This window comes from Xenopus laevis, chromosome 4L (assembly GCF_017654675.1).
Source record: "Xenopus laevis strain J_2021 chromosome 4L, Xenopus_laevis_v10.1, whole genome shotgun sequence".
Lineage (NCBI taxonomy): Eukaryota > Metazoa > Chordata > Amphibia > Anura > Pipidae > Xenopus > Xenopus laevis.
In genome coordinates, this window is record NC_054377.1 from 31,373,238 (window position 1) to 31,396,646 (window position 23,409).

At 39.5% G+C, this 23,409-nt stretch overlaps 1 protein-coding gene across 2 annotated transcripts in view; it reads right to left on the minus strand.

Annotated features, from left to right (window-relative positions):
* sf3b2.L (splicing factor 3b subunit 2 L homeolog) overlaps window positions 1-22,927 on the minus strand; it is a 34,343-nt gene extending 11,416 nt beyond the window's left edge. The window contains exons 1-15 of one of the 2 annotated variants that reach the window (NM_001095946.2): window positions 22,892-22,927; window positions 17,544-17,581; window positions 13,408-13,455; window positions 13,043-13,192; window positions 12,408-12,462; window positions 12,241-12,335; window positions 12,032-12,137; window positions 6,832-6,917; window positions 6,263-6,466; window positions 5,348-5,473; window positions 4,983-5,063; window positions 4,452-4,679; window positions 4,035-4,184; window positions 1,109-1,198; window positions 506-613 (exon numbers count right to left, since the gene is read on the minus strand). In NM_001095946.2, the coding sequence (NP_001089415.1) occupies window positions 506-613; window positions 1,109-1,198; window positions 4,035-4,184; window positions 4,452-4,679; window positions 4,983-5,063; window positions 5,348-5,473; window positions 6,263-6,466; window positions 6,832-6,917; window positions 12,032-12,137; window positions 12,241-12,335; window positions 12,408-12,462; window positions 13,043-13,192; window positions 13,408-13,455; window positions 17,544-17,581; window positions 22,892-22,910 (1,584 nt within the window). In that variant the 5' untranslated portion in view covers window positions 22,911-22,927. Of the gene's footprint in view, window positions 1-505; window positions 614-1,108; window positions 1,199-4,034; window positions 4,185-4,451; window positions 4,680-4,982; window positions 5,064-5,347; window positions 5,474-6,262; window positions 6,467-6,831; window positions 6,918-12,031; window positions 12,138-12,240; window positions 12,336-12,407; window positions 12,463-13,042; window positions 13,193-13,407; window positions 13,456-17,543; window positions 17,582-22,757; window positions 22,853-22,891 lie in introns of those variants that run through there. The other variant, XM_041589426.1, reaches the window with a different exon arrangement.
* Between the last annotated feature and the right edge of the window lie 482 nt (window positions 22,928-23,409).

Sequence of the window (23,409 nt, forward strand, 5' to 3'; positions counted from 1 at the left end):
TCCCAACAGATAGGTCTCCGCGTACCCAAAGATCCAAAGGTGTGCCTTCTGGGGATTATGTCTACCCATGATATCCCTTCTGATAAGCAGCTATACCTACAAAGAGTCTTATTCCTAGCCAGAAAAGGTATTACTTGCCATTGGAAAAGCTCTGACCCTCCGACATTTGAACAATGGTGTAAATCAGTCCAAGATCTACACAATACAGAACAAATTATATGTAAAAAAAATGGCAACCTCCTTCAATATGAAGTAATTTGGGGCTCCTGGCTCAGGGCGCAGGAGGGAGCTACTGCCTAGTGTACAGCTTATTTCTTGTATATCGCATTTCTATCCTTGTTGTAATTCAACTCACGTGATAACCTGTGTCTATGAATGTAAGAATATGGAATGTTTACCCGTGTCTTGTATCTGTTTACTTGCTTTTCAATAAAAACCTTCTTGAGCAAAAAAAAAAAAGAAGTGAAAAGCCACATACAGCTAAGTAAGAAAATAAACAACATACCTCTGGTATGGGGGAGTTGAGCCCTGGTATTTTAAGGTTGGGGTAGGAGGGGGGTGGTCCGTATCTCTGCATTGCAATAAGCCAGGGAGGGGGCACTTTATGGGCATTCTGAGAAAGAAAAAAAAATGATAACTGAGAATTCAGTACTCAGCTGGACAAGAAATTTAGACATGTATATAAACTTAACTGTCTTGTCTATATTGTAGATGGCACAAAGTGAAAATAATATTGGCAGCATGGAAGCTACCCAGGACAAGTGCTGGTCCTGCAAACTAGCAGGTGTGTTTTTGGCACAAAATCTCAATATACTTTCCCCTTTCTTGTTTGTAGGTTCATGTTCTGTTTGGTAGCCTTGCCACTGGCTGGCATATTGTCATTCATAACAAACATCCTACAGCAGCTCGATAATCACAGTTATAGTTTTGCACCACTAACAAAAAAGGGACCAGCCATTATTACCGGATCCATACATTTCACAGCAATTGTACAATCAAAGCCTTTTTCTGGATTCATCTACATTATATATTATCAAATTAAGACTACTTTATTGTATGTGTATTAGACACAGGGATAACATTTATTTAAAAAAAAAACCCAACTCACCAGACCCACAGGCATGCCCAAAGTAATCCTTAGCTCATCAGAGAGGTCACCTGGTTTTTTCTCCTTCAGGCGGGTCTCAAACTCCTTCCCCTATAAGTTAATAGAAATAAATATATATATATATATATATTTATATATATTTTTTCCACCTTTCCCTACCCCTTGAAACCACAAATAAAGACTTAAAAAAAAACAAACAAACCAAAAATGTTATAATTGTTTTAGATAAGACCACACAGTTTATACATAGCATAATAAAAGGTTTTTATTACAAAATTTCAAATGCTTATTTTCTCCATTGTTTGCTTGGGGGACACAGGAACAGTGGGATATAGCTGTTACCACTAGGAGGCAGGACACAACAATAGAAAAAGTAGAACTGGCTCCTCCCTTGCTGGCTATACTCTCCAGCAGGCGGAGCCTAGATCAGTTTTTTTGTTGTATCCTCAGGAGGTTAGGACGTGCTGGTGACTCACTACAGTAGGTTTTCTGACACCAGGAGATGCTCAAAACCCCTACAACGAGTCGGTGGTAGGTGACCGTCATCTCCCAACGAGGGCTTATCTTCGGGGTCTAAGGGGTGCACGGACTATCCAGTATCCCTAACTTCTCCATTCCTTCACAGGAGGAGAAACGGCTGGCCAAAGGACACTGAGGGAGGGGAGACTTGCAGGGGTAAGTAGGCTTATCCTACTTCACTTCTCCCGGCTGCCCCCCCAACACACTCTATTGCAAAGAAGTTGGCAGATACCTAGCAGCCTAGAGAGAGGAACAGAGCCTAAACAGCATGTTGTCTATTTAAGTGGGTCGTTTCTATGGTAACCTATTTCCCATTATAGGAGGCACTGGGAAGCAGCAGCAGCTGTTTTTTGAGCACACTTTCGGTTTTTCACTATCGCAACTGGAAACGAGTCAGCCTGAGTGTTACGTGCGTTCCCTACAGGATCACATTGTTCACATGCAGCAGCACTGGCGCCAAAACTCCGCGTGGGACTTTGGAGCATATCCTCTACAGAGCTCCCGGGCCTAGCTGCGCTCACTATACAGCAAGGTGTATTTTTTCTTTTTTACACTCTCTGTTCCGCCAGCTGCCTGTTACCTCCACTCCTGGCTGGGCATAGTGCACTGACATACTAAGGATGTCCCATTCAATTGGTATATTTACCTTTGAGGTATATTTAGCCATGTCTGAAGGCACCAGCGATGGCCCTTTTTCTAAGGGAACCTCAGCGGCATCCATGAAATTTTTTTTTTCGGACCTCATCAACCTTTCGATAGAGGAACCCTGGACTCTACCTCAACTACCACACCTTCTCTCCCAAGGTCCCATTCTACACCCAAGGCCAACTAGCCTCAGATTGATGGCGTGGCTCGAGACCCAGATACTGAATCGTAAGGGGTTCTCAGACGACATGGTGAAGCCCACAAGCCTGTTTCAGGAAAATCCTACCATAGGGTATTGAACACTTTTCAGAAATGGTGTACACAGGAAAATCAGAACTATCAAAAAATTTCCATCCCAAACCTACTGGATTTTCTACAAGTGGGACTATCCATGGGCCTCTTCTCTAGGCTCCCTCAAATCGCAGATTTCTGCCTTGTCGGTCCTATTTCAAAAACGTCTAGCTCTACTACCGGACGTAAAGACATTCCTACAAGGAGTTGCTCACACAGCTCCTCCAACCTGGGCACCAGCCCCAACATGGGATCTCACACCGGTTCTACGGGCACTTCAGGAACCACCATTTGAGCCCATGGCTTCTGTAGCAATGCAACTACTCACCTGGACGATGTTATTTCTGTTGCCCATAGCATTTGCGAGGAGAGTATCGGAACTTAGCAACCTATCATGCAAGACGCCCTTCCCTGTGTTCCACCCGGACAGGGCGGTACTATGGATCATACCATCCCTTCTTCCCAAGTTGGTCTCAGATTTCAACCTAAACCAAGAGATCACTGTTCCAACTTTCTGTCCATCACCATCTAATGCCAAGGAGGTGGCTCTGCATTTACTGGACCCAGTCCGGGCACTTAAATTCTACCTCCACAGAACTCAAGACATACGCAAGTCTGACGCTCTTTTTGTCTTACCATTGGGGCCCCACAAGAGCACACAAGCATCCAAGGGCACTAAATTGAGTTGGATCAAACAGACCATACAACAAACATATACCTTCAGGGGTCATACCCTATCCTCCCAGGCTTAAAGCACATTCCACAAGGCAGATGAGCATTTCCTGGGCATTCCGAAACCAAGCTTCAGCAGAACAATTGTGTAAAGCAGCCACATGGACATCTATACACTCCTTTGCAAAATGTTACCATTTTGACACCTTTGCTCTGACACGATTTGGTAGGAAGGTTCTTCAAGCAGCGGTGGACATTGCCACTTGAACCTATCCTCCCCACCCTAAAACTAGGGGACAGCTTTGGTACATCCCCCACTGTACCTGTGTCCCCCAAGCAGACAATGGAGAAAAGGAGATTTAGCATACTCACTGTTAAATCTTTTTCTCGTCAGTCACTGGGGGGGGACACAGGACTCCCCTCTCTTGATTTGGTACAAACTGACCTGGGCTCCGCCTGCTTGGGGGGGGTATAGCCAGCAAGGGAATAGCCAGTCCTACTCTTTCTATTGCTGTGTTTTGCCTCCTAGTGGTAACAGCTGTACCCCACTGTTCCTGTGTACCCCAACGACTGAAGAGTAAGAGATTTTACACTAAATCTCCTTATATATACTATGGAGAGTATTAGCTCACTATTTACCACCAAGATAAATGAGACATATTACATAATTACATGTTAATGTAGTTAATGTCAAGTCAATAAACTTGAAAAAAAAGAATCTTATACATCAAATGTAACTAGTGATCACTTAGCATCAGTGGCGGACAGCAGACAACTCCCCCCTCCCCCCACAACTCACCTCATAATATAAATCTCCATGAATGGTAAGCTTGGGTTTGCTCTGCCATTTGAAAAATGCATCGTGCAACTTTTGATAGTCAATGTCAATTTTTCCCATCTTCGGTCTCACCTTTTCCCTCATTTTAGATTTCATAGTTTTTTGCTCTTCCTGGGGGGCAAAAGAATGCAATTATGTAATTTATAAATACCTAATAGGATACCATTCTGCAATCTCCACAAATTTGCTGCTTTGTTAAAGTTGACCTAATTATTTCATAAGGATTGGATTGTACATCTCTGGGTATCATTCTCTGGATAAGGAAGAAGCTTCTTGTGGTAGTTGCTGCCCACATTATTTATTATAGTTTTGCTATCATTTTCATCCAGTATCAACACAATGTTACCTAATGTGCTGGTTTTTTTAACCATTTCCTACCTTTTCCTGTAAAGCTTCCCTCATCTCCTGTATGCCTGTTCTCTTGATGAAGTCAGGCAGCTGGAAAGGAGGTTTTTCAATACCCCTTTTTCCTTGCAGATATTTTCGTTTAAAACACCAGTGTCGTGGAACAGGAACAGAATTTCGAGTTCCTTTCAGATGAACAAGTAGTTTGGGGTCTGGAGCAGTAACATCATGCATTTCTACCACATCTGGTCGTGATACCAACTGATAACAAAAACACAATGGATCAGTGAGGAAAATAAGGTGAGGACACAAGGGCACCAAATTTAAGTATATAAATAGTTTCAGTGGGTGTGTGTAGGTATGTGCGATGGGTTTCATTTGGAGGGGTTGAACTTGATGGACTTTGGTATTTTTTTCAACCAACTTATCTACGGTATTATTATTACTGCTCCAGTAATGCATAGCGACCAATTTTATTGCTTAAAGCACTAGATTGAAATAACAGTTCAATTGCTGTGTAATTTCCTGCATTCATGAGCTTTACTTACAACAATTAGCCTTTACCTGTTTTAGTTCAGCCACTGTAAATCTGTTCATTCTTCTCAATTTTTTCTTAGACAATTTGGGAGCATCTAGCTTTTTCTCCTAGTGATACAATTAAAAAAAGTGTGTCAAAGAACAGAAGAAACCGTAACAGGAGCAACACAATACAAATTCAGCACAACTGGAAGAGGAAGTAATTGAGGTGAAATGCAAGTTTCCATTTCAATCAAAAATACATGTTTGTTATACTGTATACTTTTCTTTCTAGTATAATGTTATGTCACTCATATCCATTTATATCAATTACCTCTACAAACAAGATTAGTACAAGCACTTGCTTAGAGTGAGAAGTGTACATTTCATAACAAAGAGTGTATTTTTTTTACATCTGCATCACTGTCGCTGTCATCATCCATTAGTTCCTCCTCAAATCGTTTTCTTGGAACGGCTGGTTCAATTTTCTCCACCTTTTCAGGCTCCTTCTCTTTCTCCCGTTTTACATCATCTGTCAGCTGTATAATTAAAAAAATGTTAAATAATTGTGGAATTGTGTGTCCCAAGCCCTCAGGACTGCTATATAGTGGTTCCAACATAATAAATAATGGTAATTTAGTAATGTCTAATATATGGTAATTATGACTTTTAACAAACAATAATTGAATGGATTTTGTTGTTAAGTACTAGTTAAGTGCTCTCCCAGCTGACCCCCTACAGCTCCTCTCACCAATGTACAGTATCAGTAGATAATGTATTTCCTGTGGGCAAGTTAAAGATAGGCTGGACAACTGTTTACATTTGTCTTCAGGATTTTGACCTACCCTCTATATGCAACCTCATCTACCAAGACACCAGGGACAGAATTTGTGTCAGTGACACAGATCTATAATGGGGGATATGTGGGGAGGAAGGGAGGCCTGTAGGGAGGCATGTTTCTGATACATGTAAAAAAGTGACACTTTTCCTTTAACTATACATATTTAAGTAAACTGGAAAATTGTGGAAACAAGAGAAAATGACAACCAAAAAGTTATGTATCAGGAAAACCTATGCAAACTAAACTTAATTAATGCTCACACACAACACCTACTGCCATTTCACTCAAAAACTCTCCCTCGAGAGGAGAATCACAGCTCAACAACAAACATCTAGAATACAAAGGCCCCTCGAGGTGCCACATATAAACTTTCAAGGGCATGCACAAGTTTTTTTAATTGCCCAATAATAAACAAGCCAAGAATGATATTTTAGGACTACAAAGTGCCTGAAATATGTAAGGCTACAAACATTTCACATAAATCTACCTTAAAGGCCTGAAAGATTCTCTTAAAAAATATAAAGTTGGGATCATAGATATCCGGTTCTTCTGTCACATACTCTATCTCCAGTTTCCCACCCGCAAGATCAGGTTCTGCAGCTTCATTAAGCTCATCAACTACGGCAGGTTCTGTGGCAACCGTTCTTTTATGTGTTCGCTTCTTTCGATTTCTCCTCCTTCGATTTTTTTTCTTTGGACACAAGTTAACAAATATATACATAACTTTTGCAAACATGACAGCATTTGAAAGACTAACATATAAACAGTATTCTGAGTTACAAAGGCTGCCTTTATGTAAGTTAAAAGCTTACAAGTCATTATAAAAAATAAATAAAAATAAAAGACTACAGTATTACAAATGTACAACATTATGTATCCACAATGAGAGGATACAGGAAGTTTAAGCTATTACTATTGCCCTTGTATAAATAAAGCCCTTGGAGGCTTTATAGTAAATTCTCAGCAAAACATTTATAAAAATTTGCACATTATGAACCCTGATTATATACTTTTCCATACAATATAAACACGTTTGACTGCAGAATGACATCTGACCTCTTTTTTACTTAGGACACTATTATCCTCTTCGGCTTCTAAAGCTGTATTACCATAACGAAAGTCTGCATCAATATCTTCCTCCTCTGTGTGAGATGAAAAAAAAAAAAAGGGGTTGAAAAACAATACTCTACTACATGCATACAAATATTATTTAAGGTATGTGGACACCACATACTCATATAAAGCTCTAAATAATGATTAAACTGATTTAATTACCAATACCAGAAATATATTTTACCACATTAATGGAAATACAGTTTTTGGAGATTCCAAACACCTTTCCATTAACTTTTAGTCTGTTAGAATGGTCTGTTCTTAGCAATTTTTATCTGGTCTTCTTTTTTTAGTTTGTAATTGATTTGTCTTCCTGTTCTGCCTCTTTCATGCTTTCAATAGGGGGTTACTGACCCCACCAGCCTAATAGCTAGTGTTTTGTATGGCTACAGCTGCAAAAATTATAAACCGTGAAACTATTCTATTTTGCCATTGTAAATCACCAATGGAAAATGGTGTTGTTTTTCTCATAACTTGTCCCTCTTCTTCTGCAAAAAAGATTTCTTCAATGGTAGATAATGAGCTCTCCATAAACAAATATAATACAAAGTAATAATGCTTGCATCAGACTTTTGATTATAGTAGTGATCTTCCTAGTGTTTAGTGGCCCACATAACACACATAAATATACTTAAACAGGGAGGCAGGGTCAAGATTGTGGCCAGGAACGCTGCACTGCTGGGTGCCAGCTGAAAGGGCCAAATCACACATAATAGCTCCCCACTGTCACTCTTTACAGATTACTCCATCGCTGTGCAACGGCAGCAGGCAACCTTCCCGGGGGTGGAAAGGCGCCTCCGTGCGGCAGGGCTAGTATACTCGATGATGTTTCCAGCAAAGCTGCGCATAATGGCATAAAAAATTCCACTCATTTCTTCTCTACTCCGGTGGAAACGGATAAATAGCTAGATGGAAGAGGCAAAATGAGAACCCCACCCAATGACCCAGACAGGGATCACAACTGATAATACCTAACTTGGTATACACTGTGCCTCCTCACCCTGCCTTACACCAGGCTTTCTAAAAATGTACCCATTCTAACTGGAAGAGCTCTATCCCTATACCTAAATATTTTTTAAGTGAGACTGCCTATACACAGTGGACATTGGCTGTCGCAACCCCCCTTCTGATTGGGAGGGGTACTGAGGTGGGGGCCCTCCAGCAGTGCAACCGCGATCGAACTCTCTGGATGGATGCACCTTAAACTCTCACTACATTTACCATCCGATGAAAGAGCTCATCCTGACATCCCTAGATTCAGCAACCTCGTTCCAGAAGGTCTATATATTCGTTAGTTTGGATTCAAAATTAGTTGAGCCATATGCTTTTTCTTTCCTCCTTAGGGTGGTGGCTACTCTGGGAGATTAGTCACCCAGCGACTAATCTCCCCTAAATACCTTCCATCCGGCAAGAATGAAATCACCGACAGGATGGCACTCAGAACTCTTTAATGTTTTCCGAAGTTGCCTCACAAGGAAACTTCGGAAAACTGAAGCGATCCAAGTGTCATCCCACCGGCAATTTACATCCTAGATGTTGGGAATGCATTTAGTGGAGATTATTCAGACAAATCTCCCCCAGTAGCCTCATGTGCCACCACCCTTACAGAGCAGGTAGCATACCCCAGATGCCACAAGGATTAAACAAAGTCACTGCCTTCTTTACTCTCCCTGTTAAAAGTTTAATGGTTTGCTTTTCTATGTTTGGGGTACAGGTCTACTCAAGTTTGGGGGTAGACAGGGTATGTGGAGTCTGGCTCCACTGCTGGTCACTGCCAGTTATACTGTTTACAATATAGGTCTGCTGTTAACCTTGAATATGCAATATACTGTGCTTTTGTCCTAGGAATTCGAATCTAAACATCCATTTTATCCTGGATCACTAATAACTACACCTCTATAATGAGTCCCCCCACAATAATATCTTGGAATACTAGTGGTCTTAACTCTAAGTTTAAGCGCGCTGTGCTTTTTGAATACATTAAGCGTTTCAACCCCTCGGCTTTATTCCTCCAATAAACACACTTAGTGGGGCAAAAACTCTCAAAAAATACTGGGTAGCACACACCTGGGTAGCACACACCTACCATATTTGCTACATATTTGGTCTATTCTAGAGGTGTGTCTATATTAATCCGGAAAAACTTCCCATTTGAACTACTGTCCCTACGGACTGATTACTATGGTAGATACATAATTATGCACTGTAACCTACTCTATCAAGAAATATTGTTGGTGAATGTTTATATGCCGCCCTCATTTTCCATATTTTTGGTGGAGCATATATTTACTGCTCTAGCTGCATTTCCATCTGCACCCCTTTGCCTGTTGAGAGACTTTAATGCTACCCTCGGTGCCCAAAAGTATAGATTGGGGTTCTCTTCTGACCACTCTACTGCACTCAGAGACTGGGTAGAGAATATGGTGGAAACACCCTAACACACTCCAATATTCATGTCACTCTGCCACTCATAAAACACTCGCCTGAATAGACCCTGATTTTACACAATATAGTACTTGTAAAGGGTTTTAGACCACTTGCGCTTACCCTTCAAGAGGGAATGAGGAAGACACATAGTTGCTGGCGTCTAAGCTCATTACGGCTCTCAAATTCAAAGGTGCTGGAACAGAGTCAGCACAAATTATTGGGAAATCAACTCTGGTTCAGCTCCTATGAGAACTCTCTGGGACACCTCCAAAGCTGTTGCTCGGGAACACTGATAAGCGCCATTTCCACAGCAAGACATAATACTAAAACAGAGAAGAAACTTTCCCAAGCTGAACTGCATACACAGTTGATCCGACAGATAATAATTATGATACATTTAAACTGAGCCAACAGGCCCTTGAATTGGTGCAAACCAGCCTAACATGAAAAAAAAAACACTTTACTCTACACAAAGGGTGTTTGAGCAAGCTGACAAGGCAGGCAACTTACTAACTTTTACTAACTTTCCTATCCCATCCACATCGATCCCCCACAACAATACCTAGAATACAAAATCCTGCAGGATAAATTATAACAGACCCAGTTGTCATTGCGAACAGTATAGGTGACTACTAGTACTATTCCTCTCAAGCTACTTCCACTTCAACAACAAGACCAATTTCTCTCGCTAACAGACTTCCCCACCCTGTCATCACAGGAGGCAGCCTTCTTAGATAGCCCTATTACACGACAAGATATCCAAGACACCATAACTGGGCTGCCCTCCGGGAAGACCCCTGGCCCTGATGGTGGTACAAAGTCCAGGGAGATGTATTACTTGATAATCCGTGCAACACATTAACTGATAATACTCATATTAAAAAGGGGAAGACCCTGAGAAATGGGACTCTTACCGTCCCATTTCCCTAATAAACACAGACATGAAAATATTTGCAAAGATCCTTGCCACCAGATTAGTAAAAGTGGTCACTTCTATAATCCACCCTGATCAGTCAGGTTTCATGCCCCAGAAATCCACAGCAATAAACCTCAGAAGGCTGCACACACATCTCCAAATTGACCATAATAACAGAGGTTCTAGCGTAGTGGTATCTATCGATTCTGCTAAAGCATTTGATTCGATAGAGTGGCAATACCTGTGGGAAGCAATGTGCAAATTCAGATTCGGTCCTAATTTTATCAAGTGGGCCCAATTGCTATATAAAACCCCCTCAGCCAAAATTAGAGTAAATAATGTCAACTCAAAAATCTTTTCCTTGTCCCGGGTTACACGACAGGTCCAGATCACATATGACACCCCTAAGTTTGAGGAGACTCTGTGGGACCCCAAGAGCAGCAAACTGGTCTCTAGGATCTTTAGGTCGCTAATCACCTGCCTCCCGGCCCCATTCGTCACAGCCCAACAAAAGTGGCAGACCAAGGTCCCATCTCTAGAACCAGATGATTTGGAGGAGGCTATGGACGGCCTTTATTGTTTTTTTAATCTCTATCAGGGACCGCCTCATTCAGTTTAAGTTCACTCACCAGCTATACCTAACACCAGCTAAGTTTAAAGAGGAACTAAAGTCTAAAATAATGCTAGAAATGCTTTATTTTGTATACTAAACATAAACTTACTGCACCAGAGGTCTAATTAAACAAATGATTTATGTTTTCAAAGTTGGCCGCAGCGAGTCATCATCTTGTAACTTTGTTAAACATCTTTGCAAGACCAAGACTACACACATGCTCAGTGTGGTCTGGGCTTCAGTTGGGAAGTAAAGCTTAGGGATCTTCATAAATTATCAAAACTGCACAAGTCAAATAATATCTGCCATAGAAGCTGATACAGCAATCAGAATATGTGGACTGCACTGGGTTTGTGGATACGAATCTCTACACAGTCGCTGGCTGCTTTACAGGGAAACAAACAAAGCTACTCGAGGTCAGGGATGTAAGGAGGGGCCATTTAAAAGTATAATCGTTTCCCTGCAGAGCAGTTATGGACCGTCTGTAGTTTCCGATCTGCTGCAGTCAGAGCAAGTAAAACGAAGAGGGAATTTCACCACATTCATTCAGGTTTATTATAAAAACGATACACATTTTTTGATTAAAGAATATTGGATATAGATTAAAGAAAGTAAAAATGGAATTTAATTTTTTTGTCTTTACATCCCCTTTAAGAAGTTTTACTAGCTTCTCTTATTCAGTGACTTAACAGAACGAGGGTGCTAATAAGTGCTAAAAAATTTTTTTTTGCTGTTTAGTGCATGAAATAAAAAAAGGCAGAGCGCGTGTGCAATATAAGCCCTATTCATTGAGCCAATTTATAAAGAAAAAAGTGTATACTGTCCAAATAAATTTTTTATTAATGAAATGGTAGATGTTCTAGAAAGCAGGGTATAATTCTTTCTGCAGATTGTGCTACAGTTTTTAAATTTAGACCTGGATATTAGCTTTAGTAGGAACAACCACACAAGTATCAAAAGTGCTTTCTGTGGCAGTTAAATTACAATAGTAAATTACATAGTAAATAAATATGCATATCAAAGGTTATTTTTGATGTTATGCATTCCCCTTTTCAGTATGACTCCTAAAATACTGGCTTATTTGTTTCTCTAATGAGAGAACATGACAAAAGGACAAAATAATTATCTGGGCTACAGCAATAATTACTTCCGGGCACTGTCAGTCATAAATTATAGAGGTAGCTTACCAGTAGTTGCTGGCAAAGATACAAGTTCTTCCTGCCTGAGCTCCTTAAGCTGAAGAATCTTTTCAAGAACCTGAGGGATTTTTGGTCCTGCTGAACTATCATCTGCCTGTTTTATGGAAAAGAGAAACAATTAGAAGATGAAAACAAGATGTACCTTGACACGCCCATGAGCAAAACTTTAACCAACAAATAGATGAGGTTTGGCTCACTTCTTTGGAATCCTCTCCAGAAGGTTGTGACTGGACTCGAGGGCGGTTTGTGGAGGACATCAATGGTGTGATTGAAGTTGTAATGGGAAGGGTACCTGGAATGAAGAAACTGTTACAGATTGCCAAGGACAGAGATGTTTCTAGATTAGAAATATATCAATATTTACCTCTAGGCAGAAGTGGGGACCGTGTGGTAGAGACTTCCTGATCAATAAGGGTCGCCTACACAAAAAAAAGTACATTGAAAATATATATCTGTGTTACGTAGAACCTTAAGAAAGGAGATGCATCCATCAACAGTCAGTCATTTTCCCAACCCCCACCAATATTTACTAAAAGATATGGACCACGGTTATTTAGAGCCATTTTTATATGACTGCTATGAATGATGTATATACTCTGTGTAAATATATTGGTGCTATATAAATAACACATAAATAATATATATACAAACACACACACAGTGGTGCAGAAATTCGAAAAAATGTAAAGTTATGCATTCCTCTTCTCCTCATTTATGATCATATTATACTCACTCTACTCCCTCTCATTGTTTGCACTTGTTTGAGACAAGTCACCCAATAGTCATGACATAAAATACATTTCCCCTAATTGTTCCTGAAATGCTCTGCCATCCTGCCTTAGACAAGCTCCTCCATTTACGCTGTCCTCAATCCCCCTAAGGTAATATTATAAAAATCATGGTTGGAAAGGGATCAAGTGAAAATATCTAGCCAAACCTCAATTTAACATTTACTGATTTTAAGTCTTCCCTCATTTTAAAAATTTAAAAATGTTTTACCTTTGGCTGCAGTGAAACAGGTGGCCCTTGTGACTGCTTTGCCCCTTCAGTGTCAGTAGGGATGCAAGGAGGCAAGCCTATTGGAAAACCTCTTCCGAGACCAGGGGGTGGAGGTGGTGCCTGAAGTGTAGGTAGAGGCATCCCAGCCATCTATAACAAGAGCAAGAAAGCACTTATTTAGATTGAATAGGACAAGCATGATTAATATGGACAGGCATAGTTCAATTAATATAACTAGAAATGAAGAAAAAGAGACTCAAAATAGAAGAAGGCAGAAGGAAAAGAGACTCAAAATGCAAGAAGGCAGAATATATGAAAAGTAAATATACTGTTTAATGTGTTCCTTAGTATACCAGCACACCCACCTGTGCCAATCTAACAGCAGTAGAGGATATTTCAACATCATCCCGAACCTGATAAAAAGACAGGATGAAACTTTTATTATAAAACAGATAGGGGTGATCTGCAAATGAAACTATGTAGAAGTTGTCTGATCTGTGCAAAGAGGAGGGTTCTTTGCTCAAACAGGAAGGTATTGCATTCGTGTTTCATATGAATATTTGCTTTCACCCACACATTATATTAAATTCGCAGTGAAGATTACCCTGTCTGTGAAGAAAAAAACATGTATTTGTTAACAAAATACATTATAAAAGGGGTTTTTCACAGAGAGCTTTTGATAGAAAATCTGAATGTAACAATGCGGAAAACAGAAGCCAGGTTCACTTACGAACATAGTTTCTAAACTGCACAAGTGCAGTTGGCAATAACAACCAATCAGCAAAAAACGTAGTCTACTACAAGTTAGGGAATTAAAATAAAGACGTGACTGCTATCAGTATCTGCACTGGTGCAATCTAGCACCTATGTTTGTAAATCAGACCCTAAATGTAAAGGATTTTAATTGTGCAGTTAGGGGACTGCTTAGTAAAGCTACTGCGACACGGGGATGTATCATAGCGGCGTATAAATGCTGGTCGAGAATCAGCCTATCCACTGATCTCTGCTTGCTCCTGTGTCTGTACTCACAGTCGCTTGGGACACATGGAGTGGATTTTGGAGCACAAAAGAAATGGATTTTCAGACCTAATTCTGTTTTGTGCATCTTGCACCCAGGCCACTACAATGTCTGTGTGCAGACACAGGACAAACAGAGGTTAGCAGATCAGTTTATACACAGGCTGAGAATGTGGCAGTAGCCTAAAAGTAAAACAGAGCTGGAACTACACTGTTGCATATCAAAGTACTGAATTACTAACATAGGTGTTACGCGACACTAACAGCAACCAATCAGCAATTTGTTTTATCAGTATGTGGCAAGTTGGAAAGTGAAAGCAAATATGATAGGTTAGTACTGGTAACTGCACTGTTGCAATTTTTCATGTAGGTCAGTAAATAAGCCCCTATTTGTTGTCCATGGAAACTGAGTAAGAAGTAGTAAATAGTCTGTGGAGGAGTCGGCACTCACGTCAATCAGTTCAAACATGCCTGGGTGCAGTATCCAAAATTTTGAAATATCATCCCACAAAGAAGATCCGCACTCTCAGGACTTAAAAATAAAAATGGTTTATTAACTAAAGGATGGTTTATTGTAGTTAATAAACCATTTATATATATATATATATATATATATATATATATATATATATATATATATATATATATAAATAAAAATAGAATGAAAGCTGTTGCACAACAGGGTCTTGCAAAAAAAGTAATTATTTATTATTGCACAAATCGACGTTTCGACCCTCACTGGGGCCTTTGTCAATATATACTGTATATATATATATATTCTTAAATGAGAGGGTCATATATAATCATGTCAGCTAAATGCATGCAACATCGTAATGCGTTCCATCTTGCGGTCCAGCCCTCTATTTGGGCGATCTTCCGCAGTCTGTTACTATAATCTGATTACTGGCCAACCAAGCGTCTCTCTTATTTAAAATATCCGTCTCCGTTCACAGAAATAGCCTCCCTTTTTGCCAAATACAAGTCTAGAGGGGGTATGTTTTCTTTGGAGGGTGATACACTTTTAAAGGGGAGATAACCAAAAAAACCAAAGGTGATATACAAAAAAGCAAGAAACTTAGGACAGATATTAGTAAAGAATCATATACAGACAAATAAAACAAGAAAGAAAAAACAGAAAGATGAATGGAAAGGTTTCTACCCATGTGCCGTATGTAAGGCATGTAGATATACCGAAAAAAAGAAAAATGTCCGATCAAATAAGACCAATGAAACATTCAATATCGACTGTTGCATTAAATGCACCACCAAAAATGTAATTTACTGTCTAGAGTGCCCATGCGGGTTACAATAAATTGGGAAAACCAACAGAAGTTTGAGAGACAGGATAAATGAACATGTAAGAAATATAGAAAAGGGAACAGAGAATCATAGTGTATCAAATCATTTTAAAATACACCACAATAAAAATGCAAAGGGATTGAAATTTTGGGGTATAACAGAAAAATTACAGTAAATTGGAGGGGAGGTGATAAAGAACATTGCAAGAGGAAAGCAGATGGATTTACACTATGCAAACCTTAACACCCAAGGGATTGAATATCGATATGAATTTAAGGGCATTTCTATAAAACAATTCTTAAAAAATCTCTCACTATTTTTAATTTTTTAACCTTTTACTCTAACTTGTAACCTATGAAAGTAGTTAATTTATTACACTAATCACTAAAATTCATTCATTCAATTCAAAGCACTTTATAGAATAAATGGAGTAAAAACACAAATACTGTAAAAAATTGAACATTTGAATACTACAAAATGAGTAAAAAACTAAAACACAAGAAGAAAAAAATCATAGACTGTAAAGAAGGAATCACTATAAATAAATAGAAAATCACAATCAGACACAAATAAAGAAAAAGTCACTACAGCAAATAAATAAATATAAGAAATTAATCGAAGTAGCACAATGTATTTTTAAACTTCTCAAGTATTTTATTAGGGATAAATGAACCAATCAATATGTATAAAGTAAGGTGAATTATGGGTTATATTTCAGAGCAAAGAAAAACCTCCTCAGCACTCGATCTGTAAGTAAAAAAAAAATAGGATGCTAAGAACTGTACAAAGAAAACATACCCCCTCTAGACTTGTATTTGGCAAAAAGGGAGGCTATTTCTGTGAACGGAGACTGGATATTTTAAATAAGAGAGATGCTTGGTTGCCCGGTAATCCGATTATAGTAACAGACTGCGGAAGATCGCCCAAATAGAGGGCTGGACCGCAAGATGAAACGCATTACGATGTGAAACAGAAGGGTAACCATAGCAACCAGCTGCAATTGACTTTTTAAGGAAAATATGCGACGCACACCCCCATGCCTCTGAGGAAGCTGATTGGATCAGCGAAATGCGTCAGGCGGTGGGGATAGAATGGCAGTCTACAGGGAAGAAGCCACGAGGGAGATGGGGAAGCCGGCTCTTTTACTCCTATCTCGGATACAATTTGGCAACCTGCACAAAACAGCCTTTTTTATGAAAACGTGTGTAAAGAATGACAAAAATGCGAGTGAAATATTTTGAATCTATAAGAAGTTTTATTAAAGCAAATTACACAATATAAGTCTCTGTTTATATGTGAAAAATACATGGAGTGACGGAGGAGAAGAGCAGCGTGGATATCATTACGGGCAAACTAAAGACTAGGGTCTTGTAAGTAGGTATTTCAGCCAGCTATCGGTGGAAGAATTTGCATGCATGCTGAGAGGAGTTAAAGGGCACCTGAGAGGGGGATTAAGCATGGTTTATGAACACATATGAAAAAACGGATTTAAAAGGGAAGTTACACAGCACATCACCATTTCCCCACAATAACACATGGTTTCTAATTACAAAATTATAAAGATTACTACACTATATATTTTCTTTTTTTTCCCTCCTATTTCTGGAGTTTGTTTGTCTCCGATGCCAGAGGTTCTGATCTGTTTTTCTATATATATGTGAAGTATTCTACAGTTGGGTGAACTGTAGTAGGATCGGCAGGAGCGGATTGGACTAACTTGTTCCATTTATTTGCAATTTTTTGCATTTTTTGCATCTCCTTGCAATTTTTGGACGCTGTGCATGTTGGGTATTACTCTGAATTAGCAGATTTGTTTATAGTCAGTAGCTTAACTGAAAGCTACTGCCTCACTCCAAAATTTGCAAAAATTTATTAAAAATCACATGGACCCCATATACACTTGTGCCATAGGTCACTAGGTATGCTATTATCTATTATTAATGGTATGTTAATTGGTCAGTTAATTAATCCTTTGGATGCACGGTACATCCATACAAGAGGATTGAGGCATTCACTGCATAACCATTGTTGGGCTGAGCGCAGATTCCCCCATATTCTACCAGTTAATTAGTCTATATGGTGAAGATTAAAGAAAAAAAGGGGGTTTGACCATATGACATTCCAAACACTGAAAATACAGAAAGAAATCTAATAGAATAACACACAGTAAACTGATTGTCATTACCTGTTGAGAAGTATGATCCATCATATCCTCTTTACTTCCTGCGAGAAAAAGATGAACTTGTATGTCAATAATACATTGAACAAACTTGTTTTATTAATCTAAAAATTACTGTCTAAAATTTAAAGAGAGTATCCTTTATAATATCACATGAATAACACCCTCCAGCAGTAGACCTTGAAAAGAACAATCATTAATACTTGTTTTAAAGAGATACTGACTATCAGAAAAGAAACCTTTTTTACATCTACCATAAAATTGACTTTGCATGCTACTTATAATTTTGCCATAAAGTATTTGCCCAGTGCTTTTTCATTACCTATCTGACTTCTTGTGTTCGTCTATAAGGGGGCTGCCATATTTGGGTAATAAGAGTCCGTTAGCATTAGAAACTTTAACTGACAGGCTGAGATGGAACAGTCAGGTTGGCAAAACAGTCAGGTTTAGGAACTTCAACTAACAATTACTTACAAAAACAAACCTCTTAGCATCAGCATGGCCTATAGGTAACTTTTAATGTACATTCATATTTTAAAAAGTAGTTTTTTAGTGTCAGTATCAATTTAAGAATGTATTCTGTAACTACTTGGGAGGAAATGTATTTGGAGGACAAGAGGTTGATGCTACATCCACCCGCCCCACGATTCCTTTGCATTACTTCTGTGCTCCTCAACAATCAACATGTGGCCACTGGTAGTGGTGTGAAACGTGGGCAAGAATTTTTCAAATTTTCCAGTTAAAGGAACAGTAACGTCAAAAAATAAAAGTGTTTTAAAGTAAGGAAAATATAATGCAGTGTTGCCCTGCACTGGTAAAACTGCTGTGTTTGCTTAAGAAACACTACTATTGTTTATATAAATAAGCTGCTGTGTAGCAAAGGGGGCAGCCATTCAAAGGAGACAGGGCTCAGGTTACACAGCAGATAGCAAATAAGCCGTTTTTCAATTTCCGCCATTGCTCCACAGCAGCTTGTTTATATGAACTAAAGTAGTGTTTCTGAAGCAAACAGATCAGTTTTACCAGTGCAGGGAAACGGTACATGATATTTTCATTACTTGAAAACACTTTAATTTTTTGGTTTTACTGTTCCTTTAAGGTCCATATAATTTGTGTAATGAATATCTCTGCTTCTAAGATTTTTCTTCAAATAAATGTTGTTTGTCTGCTAGGCAACCGCTCTAAAAAACACTTTGCCTGAAAACAGTTAAAGAAAAAAAAAAAAAAGAAAGAGCTGATGTGGTGTTACACGGACCTTAAAGATTTAATTTTCAACTGTCTTAAAGGAGAAGGAAAGCTCGTCGGCGCTAACCCCCCTCCCCCCTCCCGTGTATTGCCCCCCTCCCTCCTCCCCCCTGGCCTACCCCTCCCGCTGGGCAAATGCCCCTAACTTGTTACTTACCCTTCTGCGCAGGTCCAGTCCAGGGAGTTCACAGGCGACATCTTCTTCCACGCGATCTTCTTCCTCCTTTGACCGGCGTTTTGGCGCATGCGCAGTAGGATCATTTTGTCGGTACGGATCTACTGCGCATGCGCCAAAAGTCACGTGCATGCGCAGTAGATCGTACCGGCGAAATGATCCTACTGCGCATGCGCCGGTCAAAGCAGGAAGAAGATCGTGTGGAAGAAGATGTCGCCTGTGAACTCCCTGGACTGGACCTGCGCAGAAGGGTAAGTAACAAGTTAGGGGCATTTGCCCAGCGGGAGGGGTAGGCCAGGGGGGAGGAGGGAGGGGGGGCAATACACGGGAGGGGGGTTAGCGCCGACGAGCTTTCCTTCTCCTTTAAGGGGCCAGGTTTTAGCAAAGGAAATTCAAGGGAAAATATTTGCTCTGTGTCTAAAAGCACCATGAAAGAGCAGATTTCAGAGACCAACAATACAGTTGGTAAAATAAATTGATGTTTTCTAATGTATTGCAGTTTAATGGGGTGGTGCATGTATTTCAAAACCCTGCATAATGATTTTTTCATATAGGGGAGTGCTAGAATGTGTGCATAATATAAGTTAGTTTGATCATTCCTTTAAAATCATATTAATAAATAATTCATGATGCATTAAACATTAGCATGTATTCCTGGTGTGTGAAATGATTTATGGTGCCTCAACCTAAAAAGCTGGCAATTCATCTCTTTAGGAAATACACCTGCCACAGTGATGCACTGGTTTCTACACAATGTGACACACCCCAAGCCTCACAATTTAATCCCTCAATATCTTTCTAAAGAGGACAGGAGCAGAGGGATGAGACAGCAACCTTACATGTGGAATCTGTGTAGTATACAGCACAAACCTAAGTTAATATCTAATATGATTAATGTAGATTATAGCACTCCATTTTCTGAATAACATATTTTGCCCAGGTATGTTGAAATATGTGCAGCACCAAGTGAAAACTTTCATAAGCTTCCCCCTTTCATTGATCTTGTATATCCATACCGATATAGATTTCACTGCAATATGTTTTGAATGACACAGGTAGGAGTGGAAAGTATCTAATGAACTTTAAAACCAAAGCAAACTTACACACCAAAATTATATTTTATAATGTGTATTATATTTAGTATAAATACAGTAGTACATATTTAGTATATAGTGTAAACTGCCAGTGGCAGCATTCATAATGCCCTAAAGCGACGGTAGCTTTTTACCAGTCTGCTGAAAAGTGAAAAATGTGCTTCCAAATTTCTATTGGTTCTCTTATTAACTGGTGATACTTGATAGTTTGTCTAGGCTAATAAGAAGAATTATTAAAAATCTTGTGATGACACCATGCTCTCAGAAGGCCCCTCTACTTAGTGACCATACGCCCAGGCATTTATTTGATTGATGAGCAGGAAAGTACAAAATAGTACAAAATCATTGTTCTACCCTGGCCCTTTTTGCCAGGTGGGTTGCATGGCAATTTCCACCCTTGCCCAATTCTCAGGTGGGCCCCACTGTGCGCTATATTTAAATTCAGATTTAGAATCTGGCAGGACTGTAATATTGTGAGACAATATTTGCAAAAACACGCAGTCCTATTGGCTTCTGCAATGTCAAGGCCTGGGGGCAAGGCAGACACAGTTAGGGGCATATTTATCAAGGGTCGGATTCCGAATTGAAAAACCTCGAAATTCGAATTCAAAAAGACCAACCGCAGTGAAAGTCAAAGGTTTTTTTGGGGCGATGAGGTCCCTATTCGAATCGTATGATCAAAGGAATAACGCATTCGATCAAATTCGATTCAAAGTCCCCCCCCCCCCAAAAAACTTTGAGGTCCACCAATTGACTCCAAATAGGTTCTAGGAGGTCCCCCATAGGCCAAAACAGCACTTCGGCAGGTTTTAGATGGTGAATGGGCGAAGTTTTAAAGAGACAGTACAGGATAAATTTCGATATTCGAATTTCTAAGTTTTTTTCAAATTCGAATCTAATTTGGACTATTCCCTAGTCGAAGCACACAAAAAATAGCTCAAAATTCAAAGTTTTTAACTTCGAAAATTCACCTCAACCTTTGATAAATCTGCCCCTTAATGTTGTTCTCCAGCCTAAACGTTCTTTACTGCCAAACCTGAGAAATATCCCTGCAACAGAAACATGCAAAACCATTTCCAAGCCCAATGCAGATAAGTAATGGTAAAGTGGTAGATTTAAAGCTATTCTGGCAAACCATTATTGAATTGGTATTTAACATATTAGTACATGGCCAGGACACCCTGCTATTTACCAAAACGCTTATTCATGAGAAGAGAACTCTAATTCTGTTTTCTACAAGGAGGAGTGAGCTCTAATACCATTTAACTACAGTTTACCCTATTTGAGGACCTTTACATTGCCTCTCTATAACAGTAGCAATGAATTGCAGTGTTATAATTCTTTTTTTCAGCCACAAAGTACCGTAAGGAGTTATAGAATGAAACAAAATACACGTACATGTTTATTTGTATAGCACTGCAAATAACGGTTTGACGTGGAAGTGGGATTTCTTTTCAAATTGCTACCGTACTTGAAATGTCAACCAACCAGTTGGCTACATTCCACCCTGTTTCTCAACATTGGGCCCTCAGATGTTGGAATTAGAGTCCTGCGCGGGTCCATTTTTTGGAACCGTACCCGAGCCATACCTGCAAACTGCAATCCGGACCCGCAACCTGCATTCTTGCCTGCTACCCGACCCGCAAGTAACTTATCCGCAAGTACCTTATCTGCAAGTACCTTATCTGCAACCCGGACCCGCTGACCATCAAGAATCAGGAAGTACTGTCATTGTAAACTGGAAGTGACATCATTGGAAGTAGGCGTGATCAGAAAAAAGAGTAAAGATCTCTATTGAGAAGACCCGCATCTATACCCACACCTGGAACTTCTACCCGAAACCTGCAGGGTACCGCAGGTTTTTGCAGGTAACCCGCGGGTACCCAACCCACTGCAGGACTCTAGTTGGAATACAACCCTGGTATGTGTAAACTTTTGATACTACTTTGATATTACTTTACCACAACCTATTCTTAAACCAAACGAGTCGATCCAATCATATATATATATATATATATATATATATATATATATATATATATATATATATATATACACACACACACAGTTCAGGCTGTGGTGCACTCCAATCCAGCAGAGTTTTACTGCCTTGGTGCTGTCATATATAGTGCAGATAGTCGTGTTCCAAGGAATGACGCACTCCAGGACTTCATAATGAGATCAAGCAAAGTGAAGTTTATTTGTCAATGTTTTGGTCCAGTCTGGACCTTTCTCAAGAATATATATATATATATATATATACTGGCAATCTGTGGGTTCTGGCAAATGCCAGAGGGGCTGCTGTAAGTTGCCATAGACAGGCACTATTTATTGGGCTAGTGAGGTGCTGTTTGGGCCTCTGTGTAGCTGAAATGCCAGGGCCTATTTTGAATCTCAGTCCAGACCTATATATATATATATATATATATATATATATATATATATATATATATATATATATATATATATAATCTCAAGTAGCTTTGAGTCCCTTCCACTGCATAGCCAACATTCCCATCTTTGCCTATAGAACTTCAGTGCCCTTTTCTGCAAATTACCCTGGTTCTCGCAATATTCCTATTCAGACCGCTTCAAGATAGAAACCAGCATAAGTCACACGGGGTTCAAAAAAAATATATAAACCTTTAGAGTCCTATGGGGCATGCATGCTAAACCTCACACTTAGCCCGGGTAAAGGAACCGTACCATTTTTGTAAGGAAATACCACATAGATAGTCCAACTGCAGCGTTCCTTAACAGCTGTAAATACCCAAACACTCTACACAAAATAAACAAACGTATCTCTATTGAAACCTTTTTCATTCAAAACAAAAACTCACCATCTGCAGTTTCCGCCATGTTTGCGGTATTTAAGCTGAGGAGGTCGCGGCTGGAGTCGCAGGAGAGCTACGTCACAAGCGTGCTCCGAGGCGGAAGTGGCGGCACGGACTGAAAAAGGATGGTGGCGACACAAAAGTTTGTTCAGGATATTTTACTCAAACTGAACTGGTGTGGCAGGCAGCAAGCACCACATCAAGTATGTGGTGTTAGAAGACTTTAGTGATGGTCCTAAGTCCATACCTAACGCGACCTGATAATACTGCAATGTACCAATGTGTAGCTCTGCAAAATTCACATCTGTACATAGTGTCAAAAATATAGAACGACACATTTTTATATTTAATCTACGGTACTCCTAACATACATGTAAATAATGAAAAAGAGTCCAAGCAATGTGGCTTCGTTGATTGGGGTTTGCTCAGTACTATAAAGATCCTCCTTGTGAAGGTGTCCGTAATAGTCGACTCGGACTCCAAAAATACCTTTTGAAAATAAATACACTTTAATGTTTTGTACA